Here is a 20,034-nt window from a genome sequence, read left to right as displayed (position 1 = left end):
GCCACCAGATAACAGCGGGGCTTTCTGCATCCCCCAGAATCCCACTGACTTGTAACCAGGTGGTCTCAACTAAACGAGGGGCAAAGAAGCCCACCAGTCCTTTCTAGAAGGCTGACAGGCCAGGCGGTGACAAGAGCCCTGCTGGGGGAGAGAGAGCTGGGGGCTTGCCCTGAGGGATACTGACCTCTGCTGGCTTCAGACACCACGACAGCAAACTGGGGAAACAGGTTAAAACAAACGTTTATTTAACAAATTATATTAAGAATACAGACAATCACACAGTGGACTTCCCTTGCCAAGTACAAGAGTCACCTTGAATAAATATGCAGCGGGGACATCATCCCTAAGGGCCTTGTCCAGGCCTGACACAGTCACACAGCAGCTCCACGGCCTTGGCTGGGAGAACAAAGCTGTCTCTGGTGGCAACCCCCGGACATGTGCTCGGAGTGGCAGGAGGAGGCCGGGCCGCCCTGAGGGTGCCAGGCAGCCCAAGCAGGGGCTGTGGGCTCAGGGGTGAGCGCCTGGCGCGGCCTCCGGGGGCAAGGCAGGCTGTGAACTGAGTTCATGAGCTCAGCCGCTGCGTGGCTGCCAGGCCCGGGGGCTGCTTCCTCAAGGCCTTCCTTTGCTTTCATCCTCAGGCTCACCTGGTTCTCCAAGCACCTGCAGGCTGGGATTCCCCACAGATGCCTGCAGGCTCTGGAGGGCCCTCATCTTGGTGGAGGAGTACGGGCAGGCCACTCCTGACCATGCTCAGCGCCCACTGCACAGTGGCCTGGTGACCGGCAGGGCCCAGTGGCGGCCGGGAAGTCCGTGACTGGACTGGAAACAGAAAGGGCAGCCCCAGCACGGGCTTGCGAAGGGATGGCTGGCCCGGGGGCTGGGGGCCGACCCCTGCCTCTGCCGCTTAGCAGCTGGCCAAGTCTCAGCCTCTTCAACTCTAACAAGGAGCAGAGAACATCTATTTCCAGATCACTCTGCTTTGAGGGGGAATGAAAGGAGAAATGTGCTTAGAGAGCCTGGCCTAGAGCCTGGCCGGGAACAGGTGCTTAGAACACGGGAGTCCCTCTTGTCCTCCCGCCGACCTGCGATTCCTTTATACGATCCCACTGGGTTCTCATCTCTCCAAGTGGTGGAGGATGTGGCTGGCATTTGTTCTTGGACTTGGGGTGGGAAGAAAGGCCTTAATTATACATTTGCAAGGGAGCCTGCAGCAAAGCACCTGCTCCTTATCACCTTTGTGCCCTTTCCAAGGCCTTTGGAGATACTTCAACTTTCCAGAGAGAAAGGGGAGGTGGTGGGGACAGTGTGCTCTGGTTAGCCATTCTGGAGGGACAGAGGCTGCCAGCAGGGACAGCAGCAGTAGTGGGAAGTGCTGTGGGGGGACCTGAGGGATGAGGCCAAGACCCTTCACATTTCCAAGGGAACCCTTGTCCTTCCCTCCCACAGTGGCCAGAGGGCTCGTGGAGAAAAGTACTCTCCCAAAAGACAGAAATGCTCTCAATACCTAGGTTTGAGCCAGAGTTTCATGCCTCAGTTCTTCTGCAGGAGTCCCACTCAGGTGGGCTTACACGCACGCGTGTGCGCGCACACACATACACACATACACACAGGCACACGCTTGTCCTCACCCACCTCTCAGAAGGCAATAAATGGTGGGTTAGGAGCAGCCTAAAAGCTACCACAAACACCAACTCGTCCTTAACCCAGTCTCTGCTTACCTATCTTAAGCTGCCGTTTACTACGACGTTCACAGTCATTTACTCTTATGCTAAGTCCGTAATGCTATGGAGAAGATGGCTCCAGCTCTCCTGAGTCCAAGAGTTTGTCCTCTTCCTGGTGGCTCTGTCCACCCAGCAACTGCAGGAGGGCATGCGGGGGCACCTGGCTGGGACCCCAGCTTGACAGGGGCCCGCAGCAGCGTCAGTGGGGGCTGGGGGAGCCCCTTCCTCTCCTGCAGCCGCCCTCACTGCTTGTTCTGTGTCCTTGGAGACAGGGCTCCCACACCACTGCCTCTGAGCCTTCTGGGGTCCAGCGGAGCTGCCACAGGCCTCTTCCCAGTCATGGCAGCGGAGTGAAGGGCCCCTGGCGTTACCTGTCAGAGGCAATCTCACAACCAGGGCACGAAAAGAGGTGAAGGACAAAGTTCACAAACCCTAATGAAGTGGGCACAAGTGGCCAGAGCTCTGCCCTCTGCCCTCCTGCTGCCCCCGCCTGCTGGGAGTCACCCAGGGCACCACCCGAGGAGCCACGGCAGACATAGGTGCCCTTCGTGGGCGCCACAGGGTTCCTCAGGTCCCCAGAACCACACTGGCTTATGTGAATGGAGCATCAGCAGCCAGCCTGGCAGCCCCCTCCCTGCTCAGCATCAGTCCTATGACAAGGTCCTGCCACTGTGCCACCCAGGAGGCCTGAGAAGGCCACCCCCACCACGGGCGTCCTCGGGTCTCAGGGAGGGAGAAGTGGCTGCTTCCCTAATCCACAGAAATCAAGAGGTATCCGAGTGAAGATCAGGGTGGCAGAGGAGGAAGATGGGTCCACACAGGGGCCTGGGGCCTGGAGACGGGGGGCGGGGAGCTGGTGCAGGGGGCATGAGGTATTTCCGGCCCCGCCCGCCTCTTGGCCAGCTAGGCTGGCCGGCGCTGCCTCCCTTTCCTCCCATTCCTCTGGGCCTCAGCTAGCACTACTGTGGGCTGCCCAGGACCTGCAGCAGGAGGCTGTCCCCGCTGAGGGAGAGGCTTCCACGGACCCAGATAGTGCAGCCCCCAACTGCGGCATCAAGCCCCCACATCCAAGAGCCAACTCTTGGGGACCCAAAGATGTCAGGTCCCCATACTCTGAGGAATGAGGACACAGCCCAGTGCCTGACACCACAGAGTAAGGCAGCCCTTCAGGTGAGGGCCTGGGCCCCGAGGGATGGCAGCCACCACTGCCTAGGCAAACGCGCCTGGGCTGAACTTGGCGCCCGGCACTGTGAGGACGCCAGCACCAGTGGGCACTCAGGAGAAGTGCCAGTTCTGGCCCAGATTTGGTGACCTGGGTCAGAGGGACCTTTCAGAATGACTTGTTCCCGTCAGCAGATACCGTCAAGACACGCCTGGCTCTGAGAGGGGCTGGGTGCCCATGTGCCTGTATCCTCCTAGGGCCAGCACGTCTCAGAGGGCGTCCGTGTGGTCCCCGGGTCAGGGCACGGGGCTGAGGCACCTGGAGCTATTGTTGGCATGTGGTTGTTGCGCAGATGAGCCCTTGGGGGAGGCGCGCCATGGCCGAGCACAGCGTCCTGGTGGTGGATCCAAGCAGGGCCGTCAACCGTCCTCCTCCCCAGAAAGCAACAACCCCTCCGCCGGGGGCAGGGGTGCTGCTCCCCAACTTCCATGCGACTGGGTGACAAGTCCATGGGATGTCCAAAGGGCAGGGTCCACCCCGGGGCCACTGGCTTCTTCCTCCCGCGTCTTCTCAGGGCTGCTGTGAGATCCTGCAGAGAGGAACTTGCTCCTGGCAGCCCTGGGCCGGGGAGGATCAGCGACCCTGGAGAGTCCCAGGCAAAGCTGCCGGCCCCCAGGGTCTTCCAGGAAGGGACTCAACGGCTCAGTGGGGTCTGCCCTGGTAGGTGACAGGAGGGAGTGGAGGGAGCCGGTGGGCGTCACTGGGCGGCCAGGACAACTGCCTGGGGCCCTCAGGGTGACTCCGTGGTGAGTGAGGTTTTTGGAGGACAACTGGTCATCACACAGACACGTTAGGAGCCGCTGGTCACTACAGCACACACAATTAGTCATGGTTATGAACAACGTCCCCAGGGAGGCCGGGGTGTCAGTCAGGCCAGCTGAAGACGGGACACGCCCACTTAGCTGCCCGGTCTCCGGGCCAGCCCTGCTGGGGCAGTGTGGGAGGGAGGGCTGGCGGAGGCGGCAGGAGGAGGCGGGGGCGGCAGCCCCTGCCGTCAGTAGTCTGGGCGGTGGTGTTCTCCCCGCAGGTGGCCGCTGGCTCCTCAGGACTGCGGGATCTGCTGACACCTGGTGGGGCTGGGCGGGAGCCTGGCGGCTGCGCTCTGCTCTGTGCGGAAGCTGTACTCGTACTGCAGGGGCGGGTGGGGACAGAGAGACACAGTCAGTCCATGGGACACCAGGGAAACCCCTCCACAGCCTCAGATCAGGAGCAGGCAGAGGCCTGGGCTGCCTCGTGGGGCATCTTGACATAGCGCAGCTGGCCAGGCCGGTGCCAGCCAGAGCCTGCCCTCTGTTGGCCCTCGTGGGCCCCCGAACTGTGCATGTGGCGTGTGTGGGTGGACACGCCTGTGGGAGTGACAGGCTCCTGTGGTGAAGACTGGTACGCTCCACAGTCCCTGCCTGCTCCCCGTGAGGCCAGGCCTCACACCAGCGGTGTGTAAAACCATGGTGCCACCCACCTGCCAGGCCCGTGCTGAGTGTCATGGCCTCCCGCCCAGCAGGACAGTTTTCGTGCCCCTGCTGGTGAGGGAAGATTCTCAACCCCAAACCTGGCTGAGGCTGGTCTCAGCTGCCAGGTTCTGGGGACCCCTGATATGCTGGCTCCACTAAAGCAAGGACCAATACCAGGTGGTGCCCAGGGTCATGGGAGGGGCTTCCACTGCTGTCCCTGGCACCATCCACACCCTCCCCATGCCTTCCTCACAGAATCCTCAGAGGCACCCCTGTTGAGGATTCCCGACAGGCCACATTGGGGCCAGGGCGGCTGCCCAGGGAGGGGACCTTCCTCCACGGCTCAGCCCTGCTGCTCCCGTGTGGTGGCAGGAGTTAAGCCTCACGCCAGAGACCCCAGCTCGCCTAACCGACCCTGGCTCACCAAAACGCGTTCCAAGTCTGATGGAAATTTAGAGAAGGGGTAAGTACCTCTGAGGGGGCTGCGAGCACCTGTAGTTCACTTAGAGGCCAGGTGAGGTCTCGGTGCCCAAACATAAGGCAGGGCACGTGGGCAGAGCAGGCATGGGGCACCCCAGCCACAGAAATGGGCTGGCAGCTGCCTGGCTGGACACAGATGCAAGGCGTTGGGGCTGGGTGCGGTATGGGGAATGGCCTGGAACCCTACGTCAAGGCAGCCTCGTGGTCACATGGATTTTAGGAAGCAGGAGCTTAGATTAGATCAGTGATTTTCAAGCATTTTAAGTATTTAAAATAGTTTTAGCAGTAGAATTGTGGTAAGAAGGGCTTCCCTGCAGAGAGCAGATGGAAGTGGAGCTGCCCTATGGGTGAGCTGACCAGGAGCTGCAGCCCCTTGGGGGACACCTGTAGGCGGGCAGGCCAGGAAGGGAGGCCCTCAGGAACACGGCAGGGGTCACACCGTCCCAGCAGGAGGCCGAGCACTGCACCCAGCCCCAGGGAGGGCCCTGGGGTGCCCACTCCCTGCCCACCAGCAGGCAGCCTTCCAGGCCTGCCCAGCCCTCCCTGCTGCCCAGAGTGAGCCGCCTGCAGCAAGGAGCCCTCCCAAGGGCCCTGATGAGTGAGGAGGGCTGCAGGGCTGAGGCTTCAGGGGCAGAGTGGGGCCCAAAAGCCATCCAGTCATGAAGGAGCATTGGAGGCCTTTTTCCCTTAAAGTGGAAAACTGGTGGGGAGGCTGTGGCAGCCAGCAAGTCATAGCCCAGCACCGCGTCCATGGCCACAGACTAGTGCTATGTCCACGGCCAAAGCCCAGCACTATGTCCACGGCTGCCACTGCTCCACAGTCCCCAGGCTGACCCGGGACAGATGGACAGACCCAGGTCTCAGCTGGGGCTGAGGCTGTTTCTGTCCCCGTGTGCACGGTGGGCTGAGCAGATGTGTGGCCCCCGAGCCGAAGGGAGCCCTGTTCACAGCATCTGCTGCCTGCAGGGTGCAGAGGTAAGGACCCGAGGCTTCAAGGCGACTCAGGCAGGCTCCTCTCCTCTCCTGCCCTCAGTGAACTCATCTCTCAGGTGGGGTGATGCACCCACGTCCAGGCCTGCCCGGAGGATGGAATGAGTGATGGCAGCTCAGGGCCCGCCCCGCCCTAGCACTGAGCAAGCGATAACTGAGCATCTGGCTGCTCCAGAGAACCCACCACGCAGCCCCAGCCCTCTCACCCCAGCCTCTCACCTCAGCCCTCTCACCCCAGCCCTCTCACCCCAGCCTCTCACCCCAGCCTCTCACCCCAGCCCTGTCACCCCAGCCCTGTCACCCCAGCCTCTCACTCCAGCCTCTCACCCCAGCCCTCTCACCCCAGCCTCTCACCCCAGCCCTGTCACCCCAGCCCTCTCACTCCAGCCCTGTCACTCCTGCCCTCTCACTTTCCTGCTCGCCAGCCAACCACCAGGCACAGGCCGCGGTCAGGAGACTCAGGCTCCGGGAGGCTGAAGAGGGGGGCTCCGCCAGAGTCTGGGAGGACACTGCCACCTGGTGGCCGCCTGGGCACATGCACAGCGGCAAATTCATTCCCTGGCTGGCTTCACAGCCCCCACTGACATCCGCCCTGCGCGGGGCTCCCAGAGTAGCAGAGGAGGGGGAGGGTATGCCCAGCACAGCCCAGCATGAAGGCCACCTCCGAGGGCACATGCACGGGGCGTGGGGACCACCGGAGAGGACAAGGAGGGCTTCGCGGGGCAGGGGGCATTCACATCTTGAAAGCAGATTCGGGGCCTGACTGGGGAAGGGCATTGATATCACCTAGGGCAGTAGGTACCAAGGTGCAGAGGAGAGCGCCACGGGCACACATGCCTGCGGGGACAGCAGGGCTGAGGGCCTACGGTGTGGATAGTTAGGCCATCAGCCCCGGCTCGGGAGAGAACATGCAGCAGGCTTTTCAACGCTGAACGCACACCAGATTCTGACTGGGTAGGTCTGGGACCAGGCCTGAGAATCTGCATTTCAAATAGCTCCCAGGTAACCCCATGCTGCTGGTCTGGGGACCAGTTTAGACAATTCTACGACCCAATCACTGGGACCTGGGAATGGGTGTGGACATGGATGGGCAGACAGGGAAGGGCCAGAGACCACATGCTGTGCAGAGAGGAGCTGGGGAAGGACTGGCGCGGGGGGGGGGGGGTGAGGAGAAGAACGGGGGGAGGGGGTGGGACATGGCTTGGAGGCGCTCCACTTTGGATGCTCCAAGGCCATGCCAGGGAGATGCCTGCAAAGGTGAAGCCTCTCAGATGAGAGGGAGAAAGCCCAGAGCCAGGTTTCTGCAGGGCAGTGGAGGCGCTGGGGGAGGCGTCCTGGGCCGCGCCCTTCTGCTCCTTCAGTAGGCCTTGCTGTATCTGCTGGGCCGGGTTCCTGGGGGTGGCAGGGAGTGCTGAGGGCTGGCCGGCCAGAGAGAGCAGGTGAAGGGCGGTTGCAGCCCCAGCCAGAGGGCCTAGGCCCGGGCCTGGCGGGGGCTTTCTGGATGGTGAGTGGGGGAGCAGGACGCTTCCACCCCTGTGTGAGCAACTGGCTGGGCAGAGGGGCTGTCGTGGGGACCCTGTGCCGCTGTCCCAGTCTCTGTGGCCAGGAGTGGGGACAGGGTCACGGGGAGGGCATGGCTGGGCCTTCCGAGCTGGGCTCCTATCTCCCGGCCCGCCAGCTGGGGAAGGGCGGAGAAGGCGCCCCTTCCTGCCTGCACCACGCGGGTCCCCGGGAGGGCGCACAGATTGCGTCCCCACCCTCTCTCCCTCGGGATTTTTTCCCTTTTTAGGTTATCTTGGCTGGAGAAAAGCGCCACCCACCCCCCCCTTCTTGTTTTCCCTAACTCCCCAAATGAAATTTCAACATATGTCCCGCGACATAATCCCCTCTGGCTGCGGCCGCCTTCCCGCAGACGCGGTCCCTGCCCGCTCCTCCCGCCGTGTTTACCCAGGAGACGGGGCCGCTTCTGGAAGCCCTTTCACTCCCTTGGGCAAACAGCGAGTACCTTTGAAGGTGGATTTGGGCCCGGATCTGTTTACTCAAGACATTAGTCTCCTGCATAAGGAAAACCTGCACTCGCGAACAAACAGCAAATCCTTTTTGAATTAAAAAAATTTTCAATTAAAAAGCATTTGGTCCGCACAGCCCGGTCCAGCTGCGCAGCACCGGGCCTGCGCCCTCTGGTGGGCACAGGCCGCCACTGCAGCAGCTGGGCAGCCCGGGCCTGGGGCCTCTCTCGGGAAAGAGATGTCACTGTCAGGGGTTCTGCCAGGGGTCCCGGGGACCCTACCACTGATGGAAGCAGGCGTCTCAGGCCATGGTGCGAGAGTCTCAGCTTCTAAAAGCCTTTTCTCTAAAAGCTTCTAGAAGTCTCATAAAAGACTTTTCTACAAGTCCTGCGATAGGAGGTGCCAACTGCAGCTTCCAGCAGCACCTGGGAGGCAAAGTCACTTCAGCCCCAGCTTCGAGGCAAAGAGGGAGCAATAGAACCTACTTGTCTACTCACAACTAGGACGATTCGTGTGCAAGTGCCTTGAGAGTGAAAAGAATTAGCCCTGGTTATGCATCAGAACCAAAGGCTTAACCACAGTGATGCATGGCCCCCACCTGTGGTTGGCAGGAGTGGTCCTGGTTTAACCAGCACGGGGACACCAGCATTTTTTGAAAACACTTAGGTGATTTCAGTATTAATTGCACTAATCACCAGAGGGGAAGGCAAGTGCACTGCCCCTCCAGCCTCCTCCCTCCTTCCCACACCAGGTCTCATACTGAACACTCTAGAGGGCCCCAGACAAGAAAAGGCAGTAAGGGGCTGTTCCCAGCACTCGAGCTTTGCAGAGGAGGAAAGTGAAGGCCAAGAAAGGATCTGACTTCCTGAGATCCCAGAGTGAGCTGGGCCCAGAGAGGCGCAGGGGGCAGGTGCTGGGCTGGCTGGGAAACCTGCATTAGGGCAGGCATTGGCACCTACCTCTCCTGGGGTGCAACTCCAGCATGGGGGCCAGACGGACAGACATGAACTAGTGAGCTCACAGGTGAATCACGGTAGGGCCTGGGATGGTGTAGTCCAGAGGGCAGGGGTGGGGCGAGGACGGGTGGGAGGGAACTAAAGGGGCCAAGGCTGGGGCCAACGAGAAGAGTATGGTGCAGGGGTGGACAGACACTGATGGGTGGGCTTGGGCAGGCGGATGGGCCTGACCCTAGCACAGGCAGGGAGAGGTGGAGGAGATTCTGCACAGCAGCCCCCCCTGTCTGCTTCTCCAAGCCCCCCGGCTCAGCACTCCAGTCATCCTCCTCCATCTCAGGTGCTCCCACGGCCTTGGCCATGATACAGGCTCTTCCTGTTTCTAAAATCCTAAAGCCTCAGCTTCCTCACACGAGGGGTTCCATGTCCTCATCTGTTTCCTGAAGATGAGGAATGCAGCCCTGGCTTCTAAAACACTGCAGGAGGAGAGAGGCAGGGCCCAGCACAGTGCCCACATCACAGGGCGAGGCCTGAAGCACTGCATTCCTGGGAGGGGCCTTCAGGGCCCCACAGCCCCATCCTGCAGGCCTCTTCTGCGAGACGAGGGTGGGCCACCCGCTGCTTTCTAAGCCATATTCCGGGGCCCCTCCCCAGGCAGTACTTCAGTGGGTGTGGGCGTTTTGACAAGGACCCCAGGTGACTCTGAGCAACTGTTCGGTTTGGAAACCCGACACGTCTTCTTCCAGCAGCTGTGGGGCCGGATGAAGTCCTTGCTTCCTACTTGGGCCATGGTTCTAGAGACATTGGAGAGGCTGCATACCCGGCGGGAAGCCCCAGCTCCAGAAAGCGCGAGAAAGTGCTTCGCCGGGAGGAAGGCTGTTCACGAGCAGGTGGGCCTTTGGGGTAGGGGGAAGCCAGGATGCCCACCTCATGCCCCGGAGATGAGACGGATTCCTTGTTCAATGCTCTCTTTGAGAGCGAGGCCCTGTAGCTGGGCCTGGAGCTCAGGGCTGTGACCCCTGTGGTCAGGAGTGGGGAGCCAAGTAGTCCGGCAAGACAGAACCTCCTTGCCATTACTGGGGAGTGAGCCGAGGTCCCATGAGGCTGCACCACCTGACCAAGGCCTCGGGGTCAGGGCACAGCTGGGAGAGGCCTTCAATGACCACACTGCGGGGTGTGGGCAGAGGGGTGGGTGAGGGCTCACGCAGACCCTTTAGGAAGCCACTTCTGTTTTCCTAACAGCCCGTCCAGATGGTCCATGAGCTCTAACCTGGGAGCTGCAACCCAGGAGCAGGGAGCCCCAGATCCAGCTTGGGGGGGGGTCTCACCCTAAACCAGGGGGTGCAATAAGGGCCCCACTGGCTCCACGTGGTTCTAGGGCCCCCCACTTCCAGCCAGTTCAGCCCCTGCTCCCTGGAGCCAAGAGCTCCAGAAGCAGAAGCCTGTGTGTCTGGGCACTACTGTGTCCTCACTGCCCAGCACAGCACCCAGCCCGGGTCACTGAATAAATGCATGGCCATCTGCCACTCCAGTCCCTTCCTCTCCATCAGTCCGCATCCCAGTCATTCTGTCAGTCCTCATCGGTACCCAGCGCCTCCTGTCTCCTCCAAGCCTGGGTCTCCCACTGGGTGATGACAATGCTGAGGGTCTGTCTCTGAGGGACACCCTGCCCTAGGCTGCCTGTCCCCTGGGCTCAGGGCCTGGAGAGCACCCTCCCTCACCTTCAGGGCACCCTAGCTCACAAAGCACCTTCCACCCAGGATCTGGCCTGTGTCCAGGAGCAGGGCAGTGACTCCCAGCTCCCCACCCTGATGCAGAGCCCTGAGCCCCACATCCTGGGGAGAGGTCTTTCCCCTGCGTGGTTCCCTCTCCTCTCCCAGCCAGTTCTGTCAGGAACACTCTTCCTCTCTCAAGTGGCAAAGTCCTACGTGTCCTTAAGGACCACTAAAAGGGCACTTGCTCTGGGAAGCGTGTTCCTTCCCGGAGGAGAACGGACCACAACAACACTTTCTATACCCTCCTCACGCTCAGGGCAGCTGTGGAGCCTCAGCTGTAGCTCCAGAGCCCAGTAGAGATCATGGCCTAGAATGAATGCAGGAATGAGTGAACAGTGGGTGGGTAGCGGTGGGTGGGTGAGTGAGTGCGTGGGTATGGATGGGTGGATGGGCAGGTGGCTGAGTGGATGGGTTAATAATGTGGATGGGTAGACGCGTAGGTGGATGGATGGGTAGATGGATGGCTGGGTAAGTGGGTGGATGGATGGGTGGATAGGTAGGTGGATGAATGGGTGGGTGGGTGGACAAGTCGATGGTGAGTGAAGAGACACATCAGGCTCTGGGCATAGCTCAATGCAAAGGAGAGAAAGCAGCTAGTTTAGGGGCTCAGTTCTTGGGCAGGTAAAAGGTCATCCTGGTTTCTAGTCCTTGTGGCAGCAGCACTGTGCCTGCACAGCCCTGGGGCCTCTGGGCATGACTGAGTGACAGCCCATCCCATGGTACAGTAACTCATGCATGTCAAGTACCAAGAGGGCCCATCCACAGCAGCATGTCACGCCTGCGGATGATGAAACTGAGTCTAAGTCTAGTGATTTGGTCTGTTTCTCTATGCAGGCAGTGTACGAGCTGCAGGTTCACACAGTGCTGGCCTGTGCGGTGTTTCACAATAGTCATAAACACTGAAAAGTGGAAAGACTTTGCATAGGATGCCAATATTTATCTAGATGTTATTGAAAAAAACATAGGGAGATACGACAATTCCAGACCCTCATTCTCACCCAGTAAACCCTCAGTCTCACAGGTGGGTGGTGGGTGGAGGTGGCCTCCCTTCCAGAGGCCTGTGCTCTCCAGTTTGCCACAGTCCTCCGCACTCCCTACACGGCGCCCGGCTGGGAAGAGTGTCCACTGCCATCTCGCCACAGTAACTGTGTCTTGTGTGTGCATGTACAGGATGATGGGGGCAGAGCAAGCAAGAGAGCAAAACGTTTCTCGTACCTGTGACTATTGAAAGATACAGAAAACTATGTATTTCAAAAATGGGAGAAAGCGCATTTTGTGGTGGAAATGAAGACGGCTGCATGACGAACAAAGACAAAATCATTCCTCGCTCTCCCCAGCCCCTCGTTCCCTGTGGCACCTGCATGTCCCGCTGTGCTGCTCTGGGTGGAAGCTCTGGGCAGGGCTGTGTACCGTCAGATGCCCGGGCCACTGAATAAATGCTATTTCTTCTCTCTCTTTTTTTTTTTTTTTTTTTTTTTTTTTTTTGAGACAGGATCTCACTCTGTTACCCAGGCTGGAGTGCAGTGGCTTGATCTCAGCTTACTGCAGCCTTGACCTCCTGGGCTCAAGTGATCCTCAAACCTTGGCCTCCCCAGTAGATGGGACCACCGGCATGCACCACCACACTTGGCTAATTAGTGCTTTTTTTTTGTAGAGATGGGGTTTTACCATGTTGTCCAGGCTGATCTCAAACTCGTGGGCACCAGCAGTCCACCATCTTCGTCTGACAAAGGGCTAGGATTACAGGCGTGAGCCGCCGGGCCCGGCCTAAATGCTATTTCGGTGTCTGCAAACAACCCTGGGGGGCTCCCTGGTCACTGAGTCAGCATTTTAGAATTCACCTGAATATCACCTAAAAAGCGAGTCTTTGTATTTCTCCTCTTCTAGATTGTTTGTAGAAGGGATTTAAAACCACACTGATTGCCAGCACTGGTTACTGGGTGGAAAATGAGAGCCGTGAGGTGCTCTGGAAAGGGGCCCTCCCCACCCTTTGTCTTGATGCTTATTTTTACATACATGCCAGGTAGCTTTCCACTTGTTCATCTTTGTAGGCATTACTTTACCTAAAACTAGAGATGCAAAAGTTTCCAGAGGCCATAAGAAAAGGGTAGGAAAATCCTCCTCTGAAGGATGCGCAAAAAGGCGAGATGTTCACCTTGACTTCAATTCTGCACGAGCGGGTATGACTCACGGCGATAACCGGGGCAGGTGGTTCTGCCTGGCAAACATAATCTCTGCTTCACTTTATTTCTGCAGGCTCAGCCTGGTTCTCTTATTCATATGATGAATGCCTTGGGCCACCACAGGAACAAGCTGTGTGGTGGTGGCGGCTGCTAGGGCACTGGCTGCTGAGAAGACCTAAAAGGGCAGTGGGGAAGGGGGCCTCCAAGACTCTTGGAATTAGGAACTCTATTAATACGATCCACCATATTAATATGCCTGGGGAGAAAAAATAGGATCATCTCAATGGATGATTAAAAGACATTAGTCAAAAGCCACCATCCATTTCTGATAAAAACATTTAGGAAAATAGAAATAGATGGCTAATGCTTTAACGTGAAAAAAAAAAAAAAGAGAGACAATGTCTATAAATAGCAAGTGAAAACGCAGCACTATGGGTTAACATTGAAACCACAAACTTCCATTTACAATACGGATGACATAAGGAGGCCTGGGGACCTGCAAGTCCCTGCCGAGGTGTCGGACAATGGCACACGGGAAGAGGAACAACCTTGCCAGGATGGAGGCCTCAGCATTCACAGGCGACGTAACTGCCTGCCTGGGGAACCGATGAAACGCAGCTGGAAAGCCATCAGAAACAAACAGTAAAAGAAGCCAGAGGGATATCTAGCTCCAGAAATAATACACAAAAGTCAATGGTTTCTTTACATATAAGTGGCAGAAAATAGAATGAGAAAAAAGATCTCGTTCACAAGAACCACAAAGACAGCACCTGGGAACGACCTAAAGAGAAAGGATCAAGACCTGGGCTTACAAGAGGCATCATCTAAGATTCCAGTTGCTATTCTATTCAAACATGTGCTCAACGCAGTTCAAATAAAAATCGAGAGTGGGCTTTTTGGAACTTCCTTCTTCCCCCAAGATTCTAAAGTTCAACTGGAAGAATAGTCCTGTGAATAAAATTAGTAAAGTTCTGGGGTAAAAAAGAGAACTAACCCTACCCTATATTAAAACTTACTACAAAGCGATAAGATTCAAAATAGTGTGGCACTAATATAAAAACAGTAACAGAGCAGAACAGAATCAAGAAAAACGTCCACTGGTCCACTTATATATGATAAAAGTGGCATTTAAGAGTCAAAGAAAGATCACCAATATTAAGAAAACTGGCTAACGTTTTAGGGTAAAATAAAGCTGTCTGTAGTTCTTACCTTCTAATACATTTCAGATGGATTAAGTAGTTGAAAAGTATTTAATATTTTAATATATAAAATAAGGGAAAATAGAGGTGAATGTTTCCATAATCTAACTATGACACAAAGCCCAAATAAAGAGAAAATTGCCCACGAACATTTTGAAATTTTTGTATAGCAGAACACATCATTTACAAGGTGAAAAGACACTGATTAAAGTGTGTGTATTTGAACTTATAGAGACAAGTTTGCTCTCTTTAAAACAAAGAGCTCTTTAAAATCAATGCAAAAGCTACAGAAGCTGACAGAAAACGACTGAGCAGACAGCAAGCAGAAAAGGCTCAGGTGAGAACACGGTGGCTCATAAGCATCTGAAAAGTTGTTCAACTTCAAGAGCGGTCAACTTTTTTTTTTTTTTTTTTTAAAGAGACAGGGTCTCTCTCTGTCACCCAGGCTGGAGTGCAGCGGCACAATCATAGCTCACTGCAGACTCAACTTCCTGGGCTCAAATGATCCTCCCACATCAGCCTCCTCCTGAGCAGCTGGGAATAAAGGCATGAGCCACTGTGCCTGGATAACTTTTTTATTTTTGTAGGGAGGGCGTCATGCTATGTTGTCCAGGCTAGTTTCAAACTCCTGGGCCCAAGTGATCCTCCCACCTTGGCCTCCCAAAGTGTGAGGATTACAGGTGTGAGCCACTGCACCTGGCCAAAACAAGCAAAGATTATTAATTAAATGGAGGGGCACATTAAGGTCCCAGTGAGTCTTAGCGAGAATAAGGATGTGAGGAAAGGTCCACTCAGGCACCACTGGTGGGACTTCCAATAGCCCCGCCCTGTTCAAAAGGCAAATGGTTAACATACATCCTCTTCCAGGGAAAGACCCGGGAGCCAGGGCACGTGTACAAGGAAATCTATTGCAGCGGTGTAATAGTGAATAATTGGAAGCACCTCAAAAGTCAGTCAATAGTGGATTGCTTAGATAAATTATGGCATAATCATAAAAGGGAACAACATATAGTCATTAAAAAGGGTAAGGCTGATCTGTAAAGGAACATGCGAAGACGTGTAAGACATACTAGATAGTGCAGAGGCAGGTCGTGGCCAGCGGTACTGCACGAGCCTGCTGAACATGTGTGCGTGCGTGTGTGTGCACGTGCTGCAGGAGTGGACGGAGGGGGAGGTTCACCTTTTACATGGTCCTGTAATGTTTGCATTTTTATAAATATGGACAACCTTGGTACTCAGGAAACACTAAATATTTAAAAAATCAATTTTGATCGGCAGGGGAGCTGCTTAGAATGATAAACTGCCCAAAAGAACCTCAACAATTTATGGGAAGATAACTAATCTTGTCTGTGGCATAAAACTGATTCCCGCGCTGTGGTCAGACGCTTGTAGAGTCTATGAAGCGGTGGTCCCAAGCTATATCCTGTATTTGAAAAGAAGCCTCAGACTTCTCTCATGATTTCTGCAAGGCCATCTACTTTGCTAATTCGTAGGGTTTCTTTGTTTTGGGCAGGAATTAGCTCAGTGTGACAGCTCTGTAGGAATTTGGGTGATAGTTTTGTGTCTTTTAGCAATATATTAAAGGGAGCAGAATAGGTTGGTTTCTTCTTATTTATCTTTTAATATCTGAAGTAGGCAGATTTATTTCCCCAAACATTTCAGCTTCCTAACTGAAAAATAAATAAATAACAAGGATTCTGGGCGGTGAAATGTTGAATCTCACAGGCAGAGAAAAGGCACCTTATTTCCTGCTGCAGTTTACGATCTGACCACTAGATGGTGCAAAGGGACCGCACATTTTTCAGGCTGCACCATTTCGCGCCACAAAATTCTTCAACATTTAATAAGCACCAGGAAAGCTTTCCAAAAGTAGAAAGAATGAACAATTGTGCGGGAATAGGAACATTTTGCTTTTATAAAATTGGGAGGCTGCCATTTCATTATTGATACAAAAATCTGCTTCACTTTATTCCTGCGGGACATAGGTCCCAAATCTACGCTAACCTTGTATATTTGAAGAGACCCGCAGAAGCCCACGCAATGCGGACATTTAAAAGTTGAATTCAAAAATCCTTTTTACCTCATGCTGCCAAATGCATTTTTGTTAATTCCACCTCAGTATCGTGACGTAAATGCTAGTGGAATCGGCCCCAAGCTAAATAAGCAATAAGCCCCATTTTTCAACGCACAAACACATAAAGATGTCAGCTCAAACTGTTTACTAATTAACACTTAAAAAGACACAAATTAGATATGCGTGGCTAAGAGCAATTATAATCAAGACGAATTTCTCTAGTCATCTGGGAACTGAAAAAAATGCCTAATTGCTGGAACCAATGTTTTAAAAACTGAAATCACGCCAGTTAGTAAATATGTTCATTTAAAGAACATTCCACGTGACTACACTCTTGAGGATTGACTACAAACATGAGAACAAGGAAAATATTTAGGTATAAAATTAAAGTTGTAAGCTCCCTTAGATTTATAACTTCTTCATTAAATATGTCTGCAAACAGCAGCCCATAAAAACCTGCAGCAATTAAGTGGTTAAATGAACTGCCTCCCTTGTCAATTTTAAGGGGGTGATTAATATTAGAGCATCCCTTTACTAATTAGACCCTCCCTCATCTTTCGGCTTTAAAGTCGAATGAAAATGGAGGCTGTTGCTCCGCCAGGAGCGCGGCAGGCTAATGAGTGCTTCCTCTGCCACGGTTTTGACGGTGGCACCCCTGGAAGGGAATGGGGAGCACTATGGTTTCTGCTGAGGTTGGCAGCTGGTAGAAACGGCTCCGCATGGGGCTGGAAGTCGCTCCGGACTTCTCCACTGCCCGGTGCTCTGTCATTGCAGGAATGGTTCACTCCTGTTCTCACAAGGCTTGCGGGTCGTTACACACGCAGCATGAAAACTACACCCAAGGCTGCTGCCTCCTGGCCGGGATGGTGAGGTCTTCCACGGATGCCAGGGCGGGACCGTGGGTGGGGAGGGAGGATACACAGGTAACCAAGACATGAGGATTATTTTAGAAGCTGCTGCCTGGACTGCAGAGCCAGGCAGCTCCCACCCTGGTTGCGATGGGGAATCCATCAGCTGGAGAAATGGGGCAACTGCTTACCAGGGAGATAAAGAGCGGCAGAGACAGAGAATATTTATACACCCATCTCCTTACGCCCAGAGAAGATGCTTTATCATGGGCGCTGGCTGCGAGATTACACTTTCCAGGCTCTGGGACACAGCCTTTTGTCTGGAGAACCGTAAGGGCTTCACTGGGACAACAGCCCCACTGGGTCACCCACTGCCCTCCTGCAGAGCCAAACTGGAGGGGAGGGGACCAGAAAACTGCCCACGGTGGCCACGAGGCTGCCGCTGACCAGCCCCTGGTCACCTCCCTGGCTGAGGGACGATGAGGTAAAAATTCACTTCCTCATGCCTGGGACCCATGTAAGCGGGCCCTGGGAGGACGGCAAAGCCCCTGCTCTGGGTGCGAGGTGACAGAGGTGGCAGGAGCACATGGCTGCTGGAAGATGGCCAGGCAGAAGGCCACTGCTCTGTCATGGGGAGCCAGCAGGGTGACGGCGTTTGAGTTGGAATTTCTCTATGAATCACGGCTTCCTTCACTTTCAGCCACCCACGCCATCACGGAGCACGTCCGAAACGTGAGAGGTTTTCTGTCTTTCCAAAGATCCTTTTCTTCAAAATTTGCTCAATGGCGCATACATTGATTCTAACTTTAAAACATAACTGTCCTTGGGTGTTTTTCGTGAAATTTCACCCAAGTGCATCAGGTACCACAACTCCTGGGGAGACCCCGGTGAAGAGCAGGTCAGCCACCTCTAACTACGCTCCTCCAGCTGCCGGGTGCCCTGACCGCTGCACCGTGCCGCGCGCTGGGCTGGGATGAGCAGGCCTGTGCTCCACTTTGGGGTGAGGGGGCCTGGGAACATGCCCCAGAGCCAAGCCTATACGGCAAATTTGTCCCCTATCCCAGGCATCCACACGGGGAGGCTGTGTCCTGTCCACTGCCTACACAGCCCATGAGGGTCCCTGCAGACACCGGCATCTGAATGGGCTCATTCCCCTTCCAGTTCTCCAGGGTGGCCTGGCTGTCCCGGCCCGGCAGCGCATGCTCCCTGGGGCTCCTCAGGATGCTGGGGGCTGAGGGACACCCACCTACAACCAGGTGACACCCTGTTTGTCAATCAGTGCTGGGCAGCTCCTGGGCCAGGCCATCTATGTCCTTGTGGGGGTGAAGGCAGCTCTGCTTGGCTGGCTCTGGGGAGCTCCCTGTGGCTGCCCATGTCCCTAACCTCCATGCTCAGGGTACACAGGGTCACACAGTTTGTTAGAGGGTGACCGTCCCTGAAGCCGAATGGTGGCAACTGTGCTTTGGCTTCAATTCAGAAACATCCCTCAGGCAGGGCATGGTGAGGACAGTTAACGCTGCCAAGAGGGACACTGGCCCCAGTTCTGGAAGGACAGGACAGTGCTCACACTTCTATTTCCCTTCAAGTTGGGACCACTCTTTAGTAGATGAAGACGGTCATGTATTCAGCCAGGGTCACACTCAGCCCCCCCTGTTCAGCTCTGGGTTGCTGCCGTGGGAATCTGGCCAGTTGCTTAACTTCTTGAGTCCAGACTTCTGTAAATGGGTGGACCCCACTTCCTCCCACGGGGTGCAGAGGGATCGTGAAGGGAAGCACCTGCCCAGCACAGAGCAGCCTCTCCCTGGATGCCAGGCTCTCTACCCTGTCTGGGAATCCTGGGTGAGCCTGGGGAGCTGTTCTGGACGAGCGGGAGGCATAGTCAAAGGTCTGTGCCCTGATCCTGAAAGCAGTCTCCCACTTGTATTTATCCTTTTTTTTTTTTTTTTTTTTTTTTTGGTTTAATGGTATAAAACACAAAGGTTTACAGTGAGCAAAGCAAATTTCTGAGCAGAGACTTCTCCACCCCCACGCCCCTCACTAAGGGCAGCCAGACCTGTTATAAATGGAAGGCACAAAATCAAACTCATCCTGACCCAGGGAACACTCAGCCCACTCCAGGGCCAAACCTGCAGAGTCCGAGAGTGACAGCCAGTCACTCTGGCTCCAGGCACCACTTCTCCTTGAGCCCCCAACTCCCACGAGCAATGCTGAGCTCAGTGGCTAAAAGAAGCAACTTCAGGTTTATTTACGGAGAAAAGCCTCTGCCACGGGTGCGGAAGGAGCCCGTTGGCCAGAGTGTGGACATCAACGTTACGCGAATGGCTGTGCATGCAGATGGCTGGTATAAGGAACTTTTAAATCCTCAGGTTAAATGAAAAACTCTGTGGTGCTCTCCACTGCAGTTCTAACCTCTCCCCATTCCCCCACATTTCTTTACATCGACTTTAATTTACTTCAGTAGCAAATACAGACCTGTTTTGTTATTATTTTTTTTGAGACGGAGTCTCACCCTGTTGCCCAGGCTGGAGTGCAATGGTGCAATCTCTGCTCACTGCAACCTCCGTCTCCTGGGCTCAAGTGATTCTCCTGCTTCAGCCTCCTGAGTAGCTGGGACTACAGGTGTGCTCCACCATGCCTGGCTATTTTTTTTATGTGTTTTTAGTAGAGACAAGGTTTTACCATGTTGGCCAGGCTGGTCTCAAACTCCTGACCTCAGGTGATCTGCTTGCCTCAGCCTTCCAAAGTGCTGGGATTACAGGCATGAGCCACCACACCTGGCCCAGACCTGTTTTTTTTTTTTTAACTCGTCACTAAAACCAAGAAATACAGCTGGCCTTGGTCCACAGGGATGGAGCTTTCGGCTCCAGCAACAGAGCAGCGGGACAGCGGAATGGGTGGTCCTGTGCCGACTCACGCCCTTCTCTGTGGACAAGGAGAGCAGTAACGATGGTGACGGTGGTGGCTGTGATAACGGTGGTAGCCAGCAGCACTGAGGCAGGCACTGGTCCAGGCCATTCAGTGGACCTTTGCAGTTATACCCACATAGACTCTGGACTAAGCACTATTATTACTATCCTGATTGTGCAGAAAAAGAAATGTTGGCTCAGAAAAGTCAGTGGAAGATCTGAG

General features: G+C 55.1%; 1 protein-coding gene across 1 annotated transcript in view; it reads right to left on the bottom strand.

Annotated features, from left to right (window-relative positions):
• Window positions 1–222: 222 nt before the first annotated feature.
• MVB12B (multivesicular body subunit 12B) overlaps window positions 223–20,034 on the bottom strand; it is a 184,619-nt gene continuing 164,807 nt past the window's right edge. Inside the window, exon 10 of the mRNA XM_032164755.2 lies at window positions 223–4,072. Within this exon, the coding sequence (XP_032020646.2) occupies window positions 3,986–4,072 (87 nt within the window). The 3' untranslated portion in view covers window positions 223–3,985. The remainder of the gene's footprint in view (window positions 4,073–20,034) is intronic.

Source organism: Hylobates moloch, unplaced genomic scaffold (genome assembly GCF_009828535.3).
Source record: "Hylobates moloch isolate HMO894 unplaced genomic scaffold, HMol_V3 SCAFFOLD_10, whole genome shotgun sequence".
In the NCBI taxonomy this organism is placed as follows: domain Eukaryota; kingdom Metazoa; phylum Chordata; class Mammalia; order Primates; family Hylobatidae; genus Hylobates; species Hylobates moloch.
The sequence above is the reverse complement of the archived record's forward strand: the minus strand, read 5'-3'. Positions and strand labels throughout refer to the sequence as shown.